The following is an 18,780-nucleotide window of genomic DNA, read 5'->3' as shown; positions in this document are numbered from 1 at the left end:
CAGCCATGAATATGTATACCCAATTCACGGTCTTCATCACTCCCGGTGGTCTGATCTGGGTGATCCCCCACTATCAGCAGCTTCCCTTGTATCCTCCTGACACACCTCCTTCGTCTCCGCGTCCGCCGCCCAATACGCCGGAACCCGGTGCGGACGTGGAGGATCTGATCTTGTACGCACCGGCAGTTGGTCCTGATGAACCTTACCGCTACTACTGGCACCATGTTTGAAAGGGTTATGGTGGTTCTCAGTAGTTTACCTTCTCTAATCATCATGTATACTAGGATATGAAAATGGGTGGTCTTCACGAGGATATGACACACGGTCTTGAGAGATTATAGCTAGCTGACTAGCGCTTCATACTAAGAAAGTCTTTGACTGGATAAACACTATCTTCATGGTGACATGTGATGTTTGCGGAGTCTCGGTAGTCGCTTAGGTACACTTATGTCTGGATATACGTACGTGGTGAGCGTGTTGAAGGCGTACAAGCCTCATCATTCGGTTTGAGGCTGTTGGCCGATAGTTCTGTGAAGGTCTACATGCACGGCAATGGCACATGGTAATATACAAATAAATATTACCGCATGATCCTCGATCTACTATGACCTCACTACAGGTCAACATAAGAGGCTTCGGATACTATAAAGCTATAGTTTTAGAATGTATCCAGGCGTTGTGTGATGCGTTGTAGGTATACTGGCGCTACATCGGAGGGTAGAGCAAATACAGGTATGGTAATGTTAACGTGTTCCACTTCAATCTTTTAGTCCTCGTCATACAAGAACGATGCTTCGACCGGGAGTATATATACGTATGCAGCGACTGACTTTGGTATTCATTCGCCCCAGCTAACGTGGCCCTGTCCATTTATTGATCAATTTGATGATTATACATGGTCTGAGGGAGCAGCATCCTTGATATACCAAGTTGAGAGGAGAAAGGAATAATAATACGAAATACTGAACATATGTAGCTGTAACTCAGATTGCGTTGAGGAACGCTCTACGTTTTTTCCCATTCGTAGCAATCCGTGATCATGTTCGTCATCCTGGAATTTACTAAAATTACGTCTCGGGTCGAATGTCAAACATGTGCAGGATGCCTAGTGTGTCGTCTCACGGTCAAGAGCACATATCTCCAAAGGAACGCGTAATCAAGTCTGAATCATTCCATTTCGTGTATATCCAGCTTCTAGAGCTGTTCATAGCCACATGTCTGTTCAGACCCTTGGCACTCTTTCATAACCCTTGTGCGGACCAAGCCCTTATGCGGCGATGGTAACCTCAACCTCGACACCGGCCTCGATGTTGATGATGATCTGCTTGACGACCTCAGTGGGGGCGTGGAGGTCGATGAGGCCTAAGATGGCAATTAGCTGCTGTTCAAACCAACTGCCTGGAGCGGTATGCACTTACGCTTGTGGATGCGCATCTCGTATGTGTCCCAAGTCTTGGAACCCTCACCGCAAGGAGTCTTACGGGTGGTGATCTTCAAGTGCTTGGTGGGCAGGCGGACGGGGCCCTTGACGCGGAGCTCCTTGTTCTTGGCACGGTCGATGAGCTCCTGGCAGACCTTCTCGAGGCTCTTGACGTTGCGGGAGGTGAGGGTGATGCGGATCTGGAACCACAGTCAGTAAACGGCCTTGCGCGCATAGCATTGGGGGAGACTTGCCTTGTGGATCTTGGGACCCTCACCGAAGTCCTTCTCGGGCTTGTTGTAAGACATCTTGTCGGGTTGGAGTGTTGTGTTGTTGTAAGGTACTGAGTTAGATTCCAGTCACGACCTGGATCCTCGATCGCGGTAATGTGATGACTGGGGTGGCGTTAAAATTGGCGACGGCGTTCGGAGTCGATAAGTTCTTTCGCGACATTTTGCATCTGTGGGCGACGAGCGCCAAGATTGCGGACGCTAGAGCCGTATCGGGTATCGCTCCCTTTGGATCGCTCGGCAGGCGGGCCCATGAGCCATCATGACTACATGACTGCAGACAAACACCAGAAATCGAACCGTGAATAAGCTTCTTTTACTCCTCCTGCATCGCCTTGCACCTCACGCCTCAGCCTGCGCTTCGAACTTACTGCATTTCCAATAGTGATGTCGCTACCCCACTTCGCGCCTTTTCCAGATGCAAAAGTCAGAAAGAGCATACTTCCCGACGAATGGCAGTTATACCTGGACTCCTGGACTTCACTAGCTGAGCTTTATCTGAGGTTAGAGGACCAGCAGTTCTCAGCAGCAATCAAAGAGGAGGGTTCGCTTACACAATTCCTGCTGTCTTTCTTCCATGAGCTCGCCCTGGATGATGAGCTAGCATCCAAAGTTGCGTCATTGCGAAAGAAGGCTTTCTTTTTATTACACAGGATCTTGACCAAGGAAGATGCACCTACTGCCTTGCTCAGCTGGTCAAATCTATCAGATATTTGTCATGTATATCCAAAGAGCGAGCAGTTTCGTACGCTCTTGCAGGGGTCCTGGAGGAGAAAGAGCGCGGCCATCGAGAAGTCGTTACAGACTGCAAAAACGTCTCTAATCCGGAATTTGGAATCGAAGCGGCCGGAAGAGGCTGAAAAGACACTTGACCGGATTGCGCCTCTTCTCAGGGCCTCGTCAGATGCCAGCACCTTCATGCTCACAGGGTCAGACTTCCTCGATTCTCTCCTTGCCGCATATCCACAAGTACCTCAATCAATGCAGAAGAAGCTAGTCACGACAGCATATCTTGGTCTCACAGCTGCATTAGAGGGGCCAAAACCTAATTACTCGTTGCTTTCCGATCATTTGTATAGCCTGAAATCCAGCGAAGAGCAAGATCAAAAGAAAGAGCCCGGGAAGAAGACGTTGGTGGCTGATCTTGTCACAAACACGCCGTTGCTGGAGAAAATAAGAGAACAGGCTACTACTCCCGAAGCTGCAAGAGTAAAGAATACTGCAGCATCATTAAGCGCATTTCGGCAATCGGGTCTAGCTCGGCCAAAGAGGCTAATTCGACGAAAGGTAGATAAAGGCAAAGCCAACGCGGACCAAGATAGTTATGGACATGGAGCATTCACTGGTGAGATCCATGTTCATCGCATGAGTATGATCAGTCAAATACAAGATCTCTTCCCAGATCTTGGTGCAGGCTTCATTGTGAAGTGCTTGGATGAGTACAACGACGATATTGAGCAGATTACTGCGCATCTCTTAGAAGACTCGCTGCCGCCGCACCTCTCCGAAGCAGATCGGAGCGAGAAGCTGTAAGTTTGTCGATTATAATCACGCAATTCTGCCTTTAAACAGAATCACTAACGAGTATTAGGCCTACGCCAGCTACGCCTTCACAACCACTGCCCCCACCCAGATCAAGCCAACATATTCCAGAACGGCGCAATGTGTTTGATGGAGATGAGTTCGATCAGCTCGCAATCGACACATCGCGACTCCATATGGGCCGAAGAGGTCAAGACCTGAACGCCGACAAGATATTGTCTGACCGCAGTAAAGCGCCCGCCAAGTCAGCCATAATGGCAGCTCTGGCGGCCTTCGATTCAGACGACGACGAGCGTGATGACACATACGATGCGGAGGATGTTGGCGCATCTGTCGACACTGCCGCACCTGGGCCTGGTGAGGATGCTGACCTGGGCGACAAGAACGAAGAAGCTCTATTCCGCGCCTACACCATGTCACCTGAGCTTTTCGGTCGCGAGTCAGAGATAAGAAGGGGAAAGGCTCGAACAGCACTCAAGAGCGAGACGGGTATGACGGACGAGGCGATTGAAGGTTGGGCTATCATGATGGGACGCAATCCCAGGCAATTCCGGCGACTCGAAGCGAAGTTTTCCAACTTCCATGGTCAACAACGGGAACTTCAATCAACATCATGGCGGGATAGTCCTGCAGGATCTGGCGACGAGGGTAGTGGTGACGGGCAAGGTGGTCGTGGAGGCAGAGGTGGCGGCGGTAGAGGTAGAGGTAGAGGCCGCGGACGTGGTGGTGGAAGAGGTGGCGCTAGCGTCGCAGGTCCCGCTGATGATAAAGGCACGCAGATCTCGCGGCAACGAAAAGAGGCCAACAAGAGTTCGAGTGCCAACCATAATCGTAAGGCTCAACGAGGGAAGAAGATGGCTCGAGCTGGGTTCCCAGCTAGCTGAAGGAATTGTGTCAATTCACAGATCCATGGTTAATAGATATGGTACATGTCTTCCTGCACACCGCGTCTTGAAATACCCAACAATAGTGCGATCATGATCGAGCGCTTGAATTAGAGAAACATGCACACCCTTTCACGGTCGAATATCACACAATTTCTCTTGAAGTTTTGAATCCAAACAGTTATGTAAAGCAAAAAGTGTTGTAGCATTATCAAGGGACCCGATGGCGGCTGGAGCATTGGTCCTATCTAACAACCCCGCACTCTTACCCAAAAAGTTACGGAAGCCACGCCTACCCCTCTTCGAATTCCCACCGACAAAAAAAACATGTCTGACAAACTCTCCGACGGGGAATCGACTGTTGAATAATTAGAACACGTTCATCTGTTTTTGCATAAGTGTACACATACACCCCGGTCTCCCGCGCTTGTAAATCCTGAAGACTTGACAAGCGGAAATCATGACCACTAGACCATCGAAGATATTGCTATTAGCGTCATATGACGTAAGCAGATGGTTGTTTGTACGATGAATAGAGAGGTAAATTTTGCATATATAAACCACCCAGTATTTCTATCATGGGTGATTACTCATTTCCGATCAATTAGAGTGCGGGGTTTGCTGATGAATGGTCTTGTGATGCAATCCGGGCTTTCCGAAAGCCGGCCGGCCACCCAACCAGCCAGCCAGCCAGCCAGCCAGATGGGGGACGCGGGGCCACGATGTGACATTAGTTGGCTGAGACCACAAACCTCGAGAACACATGGTTGCGCAGAAACGCTGGTATCAAACACAACGACAACATGTTGTAATTACAGGAGTAAAAGACTTCTTTGAGCCTCTAAGTTAAATCCATTTTTTTTTCTGTCCTAGAGGCGAACATTCGCCCCTTAACCCGCTTCTCCGCATGTGAAGACGCTGATTCGTCAGGCTTCCAGGCGCAGTTTGGAGGCAAGGGCTGCTTGCGCATATCTACATACTGAAAGTGTCGGGCTTTTTCAACAGCATCATGAACTTCCTACGCTGCTCATCGTATGTACTGTTTGCAAACGCCTAATAGTGGTCGACTCCATCACAACTTACATGGATCCTTAATTGATGCATTCAATCACGATGCCGTAAGATTCGTAAAATTCATTTAGCTACCCTATGTCAAAGCGTATCCTGTTCTACCCCAGGCATCTTCGTGAAATCGGGAATATCATACACATCCTCCATGGAAAGCCAATGCAAGACGTAGCGCCACTGCTCAAAGTGGCCGCAAGTGCCCGTTGTACCTCTCCAACTGTTCCAGACACACCGCAGCAGCGACATACTTCCAGCTCTTCAAGTTCCTGTAATTCTCCCAGCCAACGGTCTCTAGCGCTACCATAAAGCATGCAACTGAGCGCGGCAGCGCTTCCGAATCAGCATCATCGTCCCCATCTGTGTCACCCTTTACGATACTCTTGATTATACTGTTAACGTCACGATTGAAGCGCTCTTGAACCTCCTGGTTGGCTTCGCGGATGTAGCGTGATGGCGCGCGCTCTTTCTTACCCAGGATGTTACCACTGAACACCTCCAGCTCGGTGAGAGGCTGGCCGCGAGTCGGTCGAAGCGTATCCATGATTTCGAGTAGATTTTCCTCGTATGCTTCGCGGAGTTCTTCGGCGAAATCCCAATAGTGTTCCCATTGCACACCCTGAATTTCTCGGACGATATACCGCTCGAGCTTTCGCACCAAAGACTCACCAATCCTGGGACGACGCGTCTCGAAATTGTCCTTCAGACGTGCGAAGAACTTCTTCTCATCGATGGCGCGATACAGAACTCCGAGGATCTTGTCGCTCCGATAGTACCGACTTCGTGCTTTGTCTGGGTCAAGCACACTTACGCTGTCAGGATCGTCAATATCATCGCCCTCGAGCTCTTCAAGTTCGGTTGCACCCAATTCGTTGATAACCAGGTTTGACACGGGCGCCATAAAGTCCGGACGAATATGGTCAGCACCCCGCGGTATCGAAGCCATGTCGGCAGGAATTCCGGACTTGCTAAAGTCAACAGCGTCGGACGCGAGCTTAGCAAGAAGTTGACACTCTGTATCTTGAGTCCCAACAGGCGCTTTGTCAGCGCGAATTTTATGCTTGTTCGAGATCTGACCTAATCGATCCATGTTCATGTATTCTATGAAGAAGTTGACGATGTCATTGACCTCTACCGGACGGCCTAGATCTTTGGCTGGTGTCGATGGGTAATCCGCAGGCGGTACGGTGAAGTCGGGAATGAGTCGTGGATCGAAGATAATGTGAAAAAGATCTCCATCGAGATCACCGCCACTCAGCTGCGAAGGCAGATCTCGTGGACCTTGTTGCGAGAAGACAACGCAGTTGTGGAGCGCATGGAGGGGTGAGCCGTCCGGAACATCAACGGCGGTAACAAGCTGGACATCTCCTGGATGGAGTGCTGCAGAGATGAAGATGCGCAGTCAGTATCTGGATCACGTCCGTTTCGTACAGTCAAAACTTACCGGGTGCCCTGGTAATCACTACGCGATCACCGACAAGACGTTTCGTCTTCAATCCGCCATTCAGATCATAGTCTCGCGTCGCGATATAGACTTCCCCTTCGCGTAACGTGTTCGTCTCATCCATGATTCCGTAGAGAAGATAGCCTCGTTCGACAGGAATACGCGCGCGATATTTCATGCTCCTCAGATTCGCCATAGCTGTGACTTCTACAATGTCGGTAAGGAACTTATCTTCGTGAAAGGTCAGATTAATCTGATGCATCAACTGGAACAACTTGGGGACCTTGGCGAATACGCCAGAGTGCGAATATTCTGGCGAATGTTAGTACATTTCTTCATAGGGTGCCTTGGATTAGCTTCGAAATGACTCCGGTCTATGATGATGTATGTGCGTACTACACCGGATAACTTACCGAGAAAACTTGCAGCATTCAAAGGATGCTCTGTCATTCGCTTCAGGGTACTGACTGCTTCGTCTTGCACAGCCTTAAAATTCCTTGCCGGAACACCAAGATCTTCTAGGATCTTGATGAACTGATGATTTAGAAACACTTGTAAGGGCCTGTAGGCAGCTCCGCACAGCTCGAGAGCTTGCCAAGTTTCATTGGCGATGTATTTTGTCATGCTCTTTCGAACATGCAACTGCTCGCCTGGAAGAGATTGGTCGAGCGACAAGACACCCTTAGCCCCTCGGTAGCGGATCTGCAGTATGGTCGGCCTGAGGCTTCTTCGATCCGGGGGTAAAGCCTTCCACACTTTGCGCATCAGTTCAAGGGATATCGTTCCGCAACCGTCGCTAAATGTCCGACCATTGCGCACAATGTCGTCTTTGGTTTCGGTGGCGAACGCGGTCGATGGAACTTGAACCGAAAATATGGTATCTACATGTTGGTATACGGAGTCAGCATATCTCTAACATGCATTTAGCACTGATGTGTTACTTGCCAGAAAATGCTTGCCCAATTCTAGCCGCACATTTAGCGCTACAATGTATGTGTGTAAAGTCGCCCAAGTCGCGAATGACATCTCTTGCGTGAACAGTGATGCCGTTCTTCTCGAAAGGAGCCATGAACCAAGCTTGGTGAGTTCGAAGCGATGCGTGGGAAAAGCCGAGAAAGTGAAAAGTCCGCCCGGCGACTGGAATACCATCCTGAAGCACGCCTTTAAAGCGTTCGTAGACCGTTTCCTGTGACGCTGGTGGGTCGTGAAATACCGACAACCCGTCCTCGTCGGCGAAGAACACACGCATGAAGTATTCGCTATGGGTGGCATACTTTCGCAAGATGCGATTCGAGGTACCCCAGTCAGGGCCACGCAGCAAGATACCTATATTTAATCTCAGTCATGTATTCGAAGATTTTGGGAACCACAGTGGGTAGAAAAGCCCATACCTGTGGGGGTGACCGTAGCCTTGTAAGTTGACACGAGATGTTGCTTGCTATGTTCAACACGCAAGTCTCGCGAAGTTACTTCGTGGAATTTACTCTTTGCGATGCTTTCACTGAGAACGTCCGTAAGAGTCTTGATCTCGAATTCGGCTGCCTCGACCCCTGGAGCAGGCGTAGGTATCTGATTCCCTAGGCGACGAACTGCGCTTGCAGTGAGATCTTCACCGTGCTGTCTCGCGATATTTTTCATGGCAGGTATGAGTTCGAACATCTTTAGCGGCGTAATTGTGCCCTCTAGCACGAGTGCTAATAGCTGATACCGGACCCTAAATTCGAAGGCCTCGCGAAGTTTGTTCTCGACAAACACATACTCAGCTTCGATGCTGTTCGTCCGATATGCGGGAACCATGGTCTTCCAACAGTGTATTTCCGGTACTGAGAAGTCCTTGACGAAGTTCCAAGCGAACCTTGCGGTTTGGTGGTTAGGAAAAGCAATTTTGTACACCATGCACAAAGCAGAGTTCTTGTCGTTCGCTTTGCTCAACTTGCAGAGCCTTTGCAGACGGAGAACCTTTTTCTGTGGCCTCATGTTCATCTTCGCTAGCAGGGAAGAAATGTCAGTCGGCTCGTGCGATGCTTGCTGGCCAGTATACAGGTGCAGATCATCTGTAGACTGGATCTCGTAGAACTTCGGAGGTGACTTGAGGGTGAATGTGATCGTTTCGTGTCTGCCATTGTCGGCTGACGGAATTGTATGCTCTATGATCGCGTAGGGAATGTCGATTCTGCAGTGCCAATTGAAGGTTTCGGAGACACCTGCTTGGAGATATATCTGATCAGGTCAGCAGCTGTAGCCCTGTCACGGCTGGGCTAGAAGAATAAGCTTACCACTAGAGCGCTCTTGCCAAACGTGATGAAACCATTCCTTTTATCCTTGAACTTCTGATCAAAAACGAGCTTGCCTAGGCGATCATAATCCCAAACACCTGTCATCAACGTACGAAAAGACAGTGTCGATAGTCCTGAAGGGCGCTGCAGCTTCAAGGTAGACGCCTGACTTCCCAGCTTCGATCTCTCAGCTTCTTCTCTTTCTTGCAATGACTTGACCTTGAGGGGATCCGGTTGACCAGGCCTATTACTCAGTTGAAACACAAGTCGCTGACCGTGAAACTCCAATGATTGAAGTGCTACGCGTCGTCCTCGACTGCCATAAAGTTGCAGAAATTTGTTGCCTTTAGCTGTGCTCGGTATGGTGAGAATGGCGAAGTGAGGCTTTCCATTGTGACCCCCATATTTCTGGATGTCGAACGCGAGCACCTCTAGTTTGAGGAGTAGGTCTTTCAAGAAGATCTTCAACTGGACATTATTGGCGTTCTTGGGAACCTATAATTAAAAGATCTGGTTAGCTAGCTGTTTACTACTTGCGCCCGATATTCGCTAGCCTAGTGCCGTGGCTGGGACGCTATTAGCCCTACTCCAGCGTCGTTACTTACCTCTGGAATATAGATATCCATCGCGAAGGCCTGCGGCGCCTCGACAGGCTGATCCGCAGGATACCGAAGGATATGTCTCTGTTTGTACCGAAAGTCGAGTAGAACTTAGGTACCGAAGCAAACAAGAAGATACAGCTCTCAGTGAGTTGGCCAATTAGGAAAGTGGGGATGGCGCTAACGACCCCGAGAACCTGCGGACGCGTCCTCACGTGCGGGGTCACCTTCACCTTGGTTTTGGAGCAAGAAAGACTACCAGATATGATCGTGTAGCTACGATACTACGATAGGTAAAGCTGTGTTGATATCAAGTTAAGGGATGTCCGTCTTGTTGCCTAAGCCAATACGACCGTGGGATGGGTGCTTGCAGGACCTCGAGCTGCATGTGGCGTGGCACGATACGACAGGGCATTCTGCAGAACACATTGCGACATGTCATTCTCAGGACCAAACATAACTGACCGGTTTGTCTACTTTCTTAGCCTAGATGCAGCTTTCGGGTATTGGAAAACAGGCATCTTACGGCCTTCCCGGTCTGATCGCTACTCGTACAATGCAGCCATACGCATTTGCACATACCCCCACGCCGTGACAGGCTCATATTTCTTCGGATTTTCCTCATCCCAGCACCCTGGTAGTGCATCAATGATAGTATCCATGTTCGGCGTCGCAAAGACGGGGATCGAATAACGATCTGGTACCACTACTTCGCCAGCCTTGCCTCCCCCCTGAAGCGTTGGCGGTAGTCCCACCCGATGAACACTGCTCTTCCAACGATCATTACTCCACCTCGCCATCAGATCTCCAATGTTGACTAACACGGTGTCTTCGATCGGTTCCGCCGCGCGGAAAGTACCTGGTTCAACAGGATCTTGTACCTCCAGTCCTCCAACTTTGTCTTGGAAGAGCAGGGTCAAAGTGCCGAAATCCGAGTGGGCGTTGATCCTGCTGCGTTCGTTGTTGCGTAGCTGTTCGGCGTCAATAGAGGGGTAGTGCAGGAGCCGGAGTTGGAAGAGTGACTCTGAATGTGTTGGGGAGAGACCTGGTTCAGGAATATTGAGGGCAATAGAGAGAGCATCCAAGATGCTGTGGATCAGACTGGCGCATTCAGTAAAATACCTTTCCATGAATGCGCGGAAGCCTGGAAGCCTTTCTTCTGGAAGCCAGATGTTTGGTTGTGCTTCGTCTTTCACGTTACCAGATTCGTAAGATTCTTTATAGTCAGGTATCTGAATTCTATCAGCATGCAATTTGTAGCCTGGTGATTGAAAGGGCCTACCTCTCTCAATTTGTTCAGTTCATTGACATCATAAACTCCCTGACTAACCTTCTCTACACCCGGCGCCGAGTAGCCACGATGATGACTTCCACCCGGTGGGTGAGGTGCCAACATCTTCGTTTCGAGCGGTAAATCGAAAAACTTTTTGGACCAGGCGAAGCATTCCTCCACCACCTTCTTCTTCACACCACTAGATGTGGGTATACAGCGTTAGTACATGTCTCACATACAGTTCATACAGGGACGCTTACTGATTCCTCAAATACACAAATCCGACCCCACGGAATGCATCGTCAATTTCTTCGGCAATCCTCTTCTTATCGCTTTCTCCGCCCTGTAAGAAAGCGCCGAAATCTACAACTGGTATCTCGCTCATGATAAAGAGGATGTTTTATTATCCTCGGTGCACAGTGTGTGACCTCTTGGAGGCAATGCAGATAAACGAATAAGCAGTGACAGCTCACAAATAGAGTGCAACGAGGCAGGTGCTGATTCGCACGTTGCTCCTTCTTTTGGTAGACAAGCACGGCAAGTACCAGGTAGGATAGGAGCGGGGGTGGGGCAATCGATAAGACGGATACATTCACTAAAATCTGACACTAGCGACGTATAGAAATAGAGTTGGTTCTTGGTGCAAGCTTCTGATATGACATCTAACAAGCAACAGCACAAAGAAACCTCTTGCCTAACATGCAATGCTAACGCGACGTCTTCAAGAAACCAAATATCCATGCTATGCATACCAGTCATCCTATATCCAGCCTGCCGTTTCGTGTCGTCCCAATAATGCTTTCCCAGTTCATTCACCCCATTACCGTACTGCAGTACCCAATACCCTTTTTTCCAGCCGAGTTGTCTCTCCCCACTAGGAAATCGTACCTAAATACTATCCTCCATCTGAGACAATGGTCACCACCCACATTGTATGTTTACGGCTCTCCAAACATGTCTGCCACTCCTGCCAGACCTGGGGAAGTTCCTCTGACTATAGTTGGTTGCTGATCTACACTCATGTACTGTTCCATCATGGCCGTCCTAGGCTTGGCCTTTGGTCTCTGGATCTTGCCTTGCTCATGAATACTGACACCTTTGATACTACTCAAAAGATCGAGCACGATGCTGCGTTGCATACGTTCGTCAGAACTGTTGGCGTTGCGGAGCTTTGCAAGTCGGCGATCGACACGGTATTGGTCACCCATGCCAGGTAAGGACAGGATGATCGAGCGTGGTATGTCTTCATCCAGGTGAATGATGCCGGCGATGAGGGAAGCAAGCTCTTTTTGACAATCCACAAAGTAGGGCTCGTGGAGGGATGTGATAGCTGACTTGAGTATGTCGTTGCAAAAGTAATCGCGGATGGGGGATTTTTCTTTAAACTGTAGAAGCAGAGTACGCATCACACGGACGATGGTGACCACGGACCTGGTATCTCGAACACGGATAGTTGAGTTGCAGAAGAGGAGGATGGGCTCGAGGACTGCGGGCGTTGCGAGAATAAAGTCGCACATGGGCGGTGCGTTGGCTTCTTTCCGACCGTGCTCATCGTGACGGGCGAATTCTACGATAGGGTTAGCTATTTCTTCTTATACAACTATGATCCAAAGATGCGGTGCTAAAATCGTATTCGACCCGCCCAAAGCACTCGCGTTGAAAGCACCACCTGCGTTCACGAGCAATGAATGACTTACCCTGTCTCGAATCGAGCAGGACAGCGACAAGCGAGACAGACGAATAGGTGAGCTGACGTAGTATGCTCTCCGTCTTCATCTCGTCCGTCAAGTTGTCATTGTCCCCTGACTCCGCCACTTGTCGGGCAACCTCATCCCACTCTCCAGATATCTTTCGATCGAGCTCTCTGAACAGCCCTTGTATCATTGGTGGCAGGAAGTGTGGCCGTAACCGCGCTGGGCAACCTTCGATGAGATGGGTAGATACTGTCAGCAGAACGGATAGATGGTGTGCTGTCAAAGCTCCAGCATGACCGAATAGTGCTTGACTCAGCGGTCCTGGCAGGTCTTGTATGCCATAGAAGAAGTCTCGGAACCGTGTCAGTGAGTACAGAATGTAGTAGGAGCTCTCCCTAATCTGCCGTACAGTGCCCCGTACTGTCGATGCGAAACCCTCATACGTCGACTTGGAGCCACTGACTCTGGCAAAGAAATCATCTCTGCTCTCTGTCGATATACCCGCTTGCCAGAACCGATCTGTCAATACTCTTCGAATAACCTGCTGTAATTCTACCGGTAAGTGTGACCAATTGCTTTCAATATCGTTGAATGCTTGCGCATGGCTCACAAGCTGAAGAAGATTGGGAAGCAGCACCGGTATAGTTTCAGCCCATAGTACCGCAGCGGTCTCATACGCAGCAGTACCATCGCGAAGCTTCTCCGTCGACGCTGCCAGTAGCGTCTTAGTGAGTCGCAGTGGCAGATGTTGGGAACGCTCAAGTATCGAAGCCTGCAATGCTTGGCCATCACTAGGCAGTTGTTGATCAGACCAGTCCTGAACGCCACGGAAGTTGTTCGCAGATAGAAACTCGGGTAATTGACCCATGCCCAACACGCCGCAGAAAGATTGGAATGAAGAGATAGCGTTGGTGAACTCATCGTTGCGCCAAGCATCCTTGACGCTGTTGAGCATCTGCCTCATGCGCTCTTCTTGTGTGGCACGCTCTAAAGTTGTACATCTATGTATGATGATGAAAAGGAAAGCGGAGTACGCCATACGCTGGCGTTCGTCAGTCGTTGGGTCATTAATCATCTCATTGACCTTGGCCTCTAGTTGCTCGTAGACGTTCATAAAATCGTCAGCAAACTTCATCGCTAGTTTTTGCATCTCGAGACTGCATATGCGCTCGAGATCTTTGACAGAATCGGAGTACTGTGGGTAGCTCGTGTCATCGGCTAACCGTATTGTAAGCATGTACTCCAGGAAAGTAAGGGCGAAACCGGGCCGGTCGCCCAGAGCTTTTGTTGAGAGTGTTGCCATCAAGGAAATTATCTTCCTTGCGACTTCAGGGTCTTCAAACTGAGCTCGCAAAATCTGCCTGCCCCACTGTTCGAGTGAATCTTCTAGGGTGTTGCGCGTCCGTTCACTGTCTTGCGCATCTTCGCCCTGCCCTTGCTGCCACTTCATGTATCCTTTGAGTGCGGCTTCGATGACAGTGACCTGCGCATCGACCTGAAGAACTTGTGGAGAATTCTTAGTGAAGGTTTGGCGTTGGAAAGTGGGCTGGCCATTGTACAGGTTCTGGAGCATGTTTGTTGCCTGAGCAAGGATATGCTCCATTGCCTCAACAGGCGTCTTGCGAACCAAGACTTCGATCACATCTGCGCAAAACCTGCGGTAGTTACCCAGAAAGGCATGGCGCTCAGGGATTGTATCAATATCTTCGTTGAGAAACTGCAATGTGACGTCTTCAGTATCTTCCGGCAACGATTCGTATCGGATAAGTCGAGCGCAACATGTCTCAAGTAATCCTCCGACCATGGAGTTGACGACATCAGAGTCTCGCACAATGCTCGATCGTAGCAACTTAGTCCAACAATGAAGGACAGGTATGGAGACGACAAGACTCGGGTTGCGCATAATGTCGTATAGGAAACCGAATATGCCCGCTAGGTCGCTGCCATCGGGTATCGACTGGGGTTTTTGTTCGATGAAGAGTCCAAGACTATTTGCCAACTACCATCATTAGCAAACATTGCGAATGGGAAGAGCAGCTGGAGTCGTACTTCTGAAAGTCTCTTGCAGAGCATATATTTCTGGTCATCTATATCATTCACATCCATGTCCGTGAGTGTCCAATTGTATACTTCTCGCAGGAGTGAAACACTGCCAGGTGTGAACATGGGGCATACAAGCTCTACAAACTCGTCGTCGTGTAGGTGGGTTCGGTTATAGATGGCTTGGAGAGTCTCGACGGCGGCCTGTTTGTGTCAGCAGCTGTGCATGTTGTGGGTAGCTAGAGGCGACTTACGATTTGCATCTCCACGGCTGGGGTAGCCAGCGCCTTACAGACGGCCTCGATGACTTGTGTCGCAGCAATGGCCTTGGGCATAATCCATGGCATAGCCGCCTTAAGCGCATGCATAGTCTTGATCGCGTTCGCTTTAACAGCCTCTTGATTCTGGTAATCCTGTCCCAAGCACCATCCCAAATTATCGCATAGCCTTCTCAGCCACCCTTCGTCCCCACACCGCACTTCAAGACTCTTCTCACGTGTAGGGAGTTGTTCTTGTATTACAGAGAGCGGTGTGAAAATCTCGACACATGCTCGTCCCAAGTCGCTTCCTCGGAGGCCTGCTGTAGCGTCTTCACGGTTGAAAACCTCCTCAGAAAGCGTTTCCAAGATGTATAAGACCACAGCCTGGTGGTGCAGCGAAGTCGACCACAGTGAGACGAGCAGCCGATCCATATCCAGCCACTCTGCACCCCAGCTGCGCTTGGCAACCTCTGTCCACAGCTGCGCGATCTTGTTCCTAATGAAGACGGGCTCGCTTTCGGACACATTCTGTGCAAGGTCGATCGCATAGCCCCTCAACACAGTTCCCTGGTCCATTGTGAGATCTTCCCAGCTGTACTTCATCGAGTATTCCAGCATGGTAAGGCCATAGTAGCGGAGGGGCACGGGCTGCGAGCGGTCGAGAGCGAGCGTGTGGCCATGGGAAGGCGCTTCGGGGTGCCGTTTTGCTTGCTCGAGGTATTCGGTTGCCTGTCGGCGGGTATCATTGGTCGAGTCTTTTGCGTAGATGGCCTGCAGCGCCTCTAGTATTTGGGAGAGGTCCGAGTCTCTGTTGGCGCTGTGGTGTTGGTGTTGTGCTCCATCGCCGCCATTTGTTTGCGGGGCTTGGTCTGCGCCAGCATTCATCTTGAGACGGCTTCTCTAGCCTGGGCCCGGGGGACGTAGGGTCGGGTGAGTCTATTCGTGAGCTGCAGCGGGTATTGTGGAAATGGTGTGTGTTTGTTATTCCGAGTCTCAGATTATTTGGGCGGAGGTTGCTGAAAGCGGAAGACGTAGAGGACAAGGATCGTGGGTCGAGAAGCTTTGGCGCCGATGTCTGGACAAACCAAAGAAGATGGCGGTGTAGCGTGTAAGCCCAGATTCTTTGACTTGCTGGCCCGAGACGTGGTGCACTTTGTCCCAACGGTTCAAAAAGGCGATTGACGCTTATCTTCACGTCGCACGTTCCACGGACGCGTTTTGCAGGCTGCAGTCCCAAAGGCACGTCACGTCAACGCGATGTCAGCTGCTTTGCCGCCAGAACTAGGCTCGTCGCTTCTCAACTAGTCTTCATCGAATATCGCTATATACACGCTCAACACTACCGTGGATGCCCCAAAACGCCGTGACAAGATCAGAAAGTCGTACAACGCTCATGTTTACCCAAACGGATCATATGCACAAAAACTGCGCTGACTGCGTGACCTGAGCATCGGATGACATTGCATCACCGTGCGTTGGTCCGATTCCCCCACCACACCAAAACCCCAAGAAGCTCGAGACATTACATGACAACGCAAGTCTGCTTCTGGCACTGCTGAAGGTACCCTTCATCCTCTTCCGTGCCTAATGCGCTACCTGCCTTTCGCACAACGCCTTTGACCGTGATGAGTTGATCGCCTTCTGCATGCCACCACCGCAGCGTCTGCTGCAACGCACCATTTGTCTCTTCAGATGTGATGGTCCACTTGCCGCCGCTGACTTCGACGCTGGTTTGTCCCGATGGAAAGTGGAACTCAGGGAGGTAACAGATCGTAGGGAATCCTTCTGCTGTCGAGCTTGGCGCAGCAAGCGCAAGTTTGAATGTACAGTTCTTAAGATCAAACCCATATGATGAAATGTCTCCGTGAACTGCGACAGGAGTAGGGCGGATGAAAGCTTCTGCTGCGCGTAAACCACGAGCATCGCCTTCGTCCTTCTTGGAACTCATTCGTTCTGGCGTAATGGTCTTCTGCAGGTTGGAAGGACTGATGCTCAGGGTGTCGGTCGATTGCGCCCTTGAGTAAGTAGGTGAATTGGTGTCTAGTGATGCACGAGAGTCGGCTGGCGAGAAGGCACCGGCTGGTACAGCTTTGTCGTCTACTGAGTAGATGGACAGGTCCTCACCGTTCCAAAGATCGCCCCAGTAATGGCAGTTCTTGTATATGTCAGCCAGGATTCAGCTTTGCACAGAACATAAACTTACATTTGCAACATATGTCCACAATGCGAAACCGTTAGCTTTACTGTCTTCAAGAGCGAAATGGTTCGCATCCAGCGCTGCTATCTGACTGCTGTAGTTGCCAGTCTTGTACGCGTATTTATCGTCCATGTCATATGGAATGCCGATCTCTGTGAAGATGCAAGGATGAACTCCCATGTACTCTGTACCCTCGTCGCGGATTGCCTTGAGCTGGTGCGAGAAGCAGTTCCTGATAGCATTCTCTCCAATCTTGATAGCGAACGCTGGCGTTAAATACTTGCCTCGCAGAACACCAAAAACGTCAACGTTCCATACGCGATTCCTGTACATGGTTAGATGAAATGTATCCGGGTTCGGTGTGATAGAACATACCATTTCTTAGTAATCAAAGTAATTCCATCGTAGAAATGCGGTGAGAAGATCATGTTAGGGTCGTCATCTTCTGTGCCCTTGACAGTTGGTGGTATCTCCAGTACTGGAGGCTGGAAGAACATCAGGGAGTCTGGGAATATCGACTTAACCATCTTACTGTACGCGCGGTAGTGCGGTAGCCAGTAGTGGTTCGTAAAGTACTCGTAATCAATCTTGGCTCCATTCTTAGGGTCAATTCCAAAGTAGTCCTTCTTCAGAACAGTATCAGTCGCTGGGTCCCAGACGCCGTGTTGCGCCCACAAGCACTCGCCCAACTTCCAGCCCGGATCGCGTTTCCAGCCGTATTTGGTGTCGTCGTAATCTTTTGATAGCCACGCTATTGTGCCTTCGGGATCTACCAATACCGAACCGCTCTTGTAGGGTCCCAAACCACCAAACTCCCAAGTCGCGATCTCGCAAGCTCTACCCGATCCGGTAAGTATCGCCTGCCAAGCAGTCGGTGAAGTACCCTTTTGTAGTTTCTGTTCGGTGGGGATCTGGGTGATATCCTGGTAGCTGATGAGGCCTCTGTTGGGCTCATTCATGCTTTCCCATCCGATGACTGGATCATGCCATAAGTCACCGGCTTGTTGTATCCGCTTGGCGAGATGCTCGCATGCTCCGATATAGTGCTCCTGCAGATAGTCCTGGATATTCTTGCCGTCCATGATAGCCTTCGGCGCAAAATCCCTGCCACCAAAAAAGAGTGTCCACATGACTTGATTTACTAATCGTGTGTAGTTGGTAGTCCAGATCATCTTAGGGAATGTGGCAGGATCGGGATATGTGTTGTGTACGAGGGCGGCTTCGGTAACGGCGAAGTGCTCGGGGTCCAGCCCGCAAGCATAGAGAGTCCACATGGGCGCACCAGAGCCTCCAGAGAATCGTGACCACTACGCGGTGTGTTAGAGAAATGGTAATTGAGTGTGCTAGAACGCTACCTACGACATCCTGGTGGGGATCCATGAAGATGTAGAAGCCATATTCTTTTGCCTTGCGCAGTAGACAGATGGTGTGATCTATCCAGTCCTCGTCGTACTTTCCTGGTCCCGCGTGCTCTATGGCTTCCCATGTGAAGACATAGCGAATGGTGTTGTAGCCCCAACTACGTAAACGCGAGAAGTGGGTGGCCGAGTCTTCTAGGGAAAATGGCCGATTGACGAAGGAAACGTTATCGCCGTCGAAGAAGTTGTCTGGTATGTGTGATGGTTGATCTGGCTTTGCAGGGAATTTGGCGTCTGCCGCGCAGTTGATGCCGTGCAGGGTGACTTCGCGGTTCTGAGGATCGCGGAATATGCGACCGTCGATGCGTAGTCGAATAGAAGACATGGCTGGCGAAGATGTTTGCGGGGAGTGAAAGAGAGTAAAAGGGAAAAGGTGCG

The 18,780-nt window shown here is 50.2% G+C and overlaps 6 protein-coding genes across 6 annotated transcripts; 1 reads left to right on the top strand and 5 right to left on the bottom strand.

The window, feature by feature from the left end:
- Positions 1–847: 847 nt before the first annotated feature.
- On the bottom strand, positions 848–1,867 carry CC77DRAFT_1017600 (40s ribosomal protein-like protein s20). Its single transcript, XM_018524436.1, has 3 exons — positions 1,675–1,867; positions 1,419–1,620; positions 848–1,362 (listed from the first exon to the last, which is right to left on the bottom strand). Exons 1-3 carry the CDS (start codon positions 1,726–1,728, stop codon positions 1,268–1,270), a joined length of 351 nt encoding a protein of 116 aa, XP_018389397.1. The 5' UTR covers positions 1,729–1,867; the 3' UTR covers positions 848–1,267.
- A 2-nt stretch (positions 1,868–1,869) lies between these two features.
- CC77DRAFT_640170 (hypothetical protein) lies at positions 1,870–4,393 on the top strand. Its single transcript, XM_018532575.1, has 2 exons — positions 1,870–3,239; positions 3,302–4,393. Exons 1-2 carry the CDS (start codon positions 2,098–2,100, stop codon positions 4,134–4,136), a joined length of 1,977 nt encoding a protein of 658 aa, XP_018389396.1. The 5' UTR covers positions 1,870–2,097; the 3' UTR covers positions 4,137–4,393.
- An 863-nt stretch (positions 4,394–5,256) lies between these two features.
- CC77DRAFT_1017599 (rna-dependent rna polymeras-like protein) lies at positions 5,257–9,846 on the bottom strand. The gene is made up of 7 exons (XM_018524435.1): positions 9,527–9,846; positions 8,922–9,416; positions 8,037–8,865; positions 7,591–7,971; positions 7,059–7,526; positions 6,646–6,957; positions 5,257–6,581 (listed from the first exon to the last, which is right to left on the bottom strand). The coding sequence occupies exons 1-7, from the start codon at positions 9,545–9,547 to the stop codon at positions 5,386–5,388; spliced, it is 3,702 nt and encodes a 1,233-aa protein (XP_018389395.1). The 5' UTR covers positions 9,548–9,846; the 3' UTR covers positions 5,257–5,385.
- A 219-nt stretch (positions 9,847–10,065) lies between these two features.
- Positions 10,066–11,178, bottom strand: CC77DRAFT_929607 (Clavaminate synthase-like protein; the record flags this gene model as incomplete). Its single annotated transcript, XM_018534113.1, has 3 exons — positions 10,066–10,752; positions 10,803–10,992; positions 11,054–11,178. The coding sequence occupies 3 exons, from the start codon at positions 11,176–11,178 to the stop codon at positions 10,066–10,068; spliced, it is 1,002 nt and encodes a 333-aa protein (XP_018389394.1).
- Positions 11,179–11,731: 553 nt separating this feature from the next.
- Positions 11,732–15,672, bottom strand: CC77DRAFT_928642 (ARM repeat-containing protein; the record flags this gene model as incomplete). The annotated part of the gene is made up of 4 exons (XM_018534069.1): positions 11,732–12,360; positions 12,491–14,486; positions 14,537–14,731; positions 14,782–15,672. The coding sequence occupies 4 exons, from the start codon at positions 15,670–15,672 to the stop codon at positions 11,732–11,734; spliced, it is 3,711 nt and encodes a 1,236-aa protein (XP_018389393.1).
- Positions 15,673–16,309: 637 nt separating this feature from the next.
- On the bottom strand, positions 16,310–18,727 carry CC77DRAFT_1006172 (glycoside hydrolase; the record flags this gene model as incomplete). The annotated part of the gene is made up of 4 exons (XM_018523398.1): positions 16,310–16,942; positions 16,991–17,309; positions 17,360–18,291; positions 18,344–18,727. 4 exons carry the CDS (start codon positions 18,725–18,727, stop codon positions 16,310–16,312), a joined length of 2,268 nt encoding a protein of 755 aa, XP_018389392.1.
- Positions 18,728–18,780: the final 53 nt, after the last annotated feature.

This window comes from Alternaria alternata, assembly GCF_001642055.1.
Source record: "Alternaria alternata strain SRC1lrK2f unplaced genomic scaffold CC77scaffold_4, whole genome shotgun sequence".
Lineage (NCBI taxonomy): Eukaryota > Fungi > Ascomycota > Dothideomycetes > Pleosporales > Pleosporaceae > Alternaria > Alternaria alternata.
The sequence above is the reverse complement of the archived record's forward strand: the minus strand, read 5'-3'. Positions and strand labels throughout refer to the sequence as shown.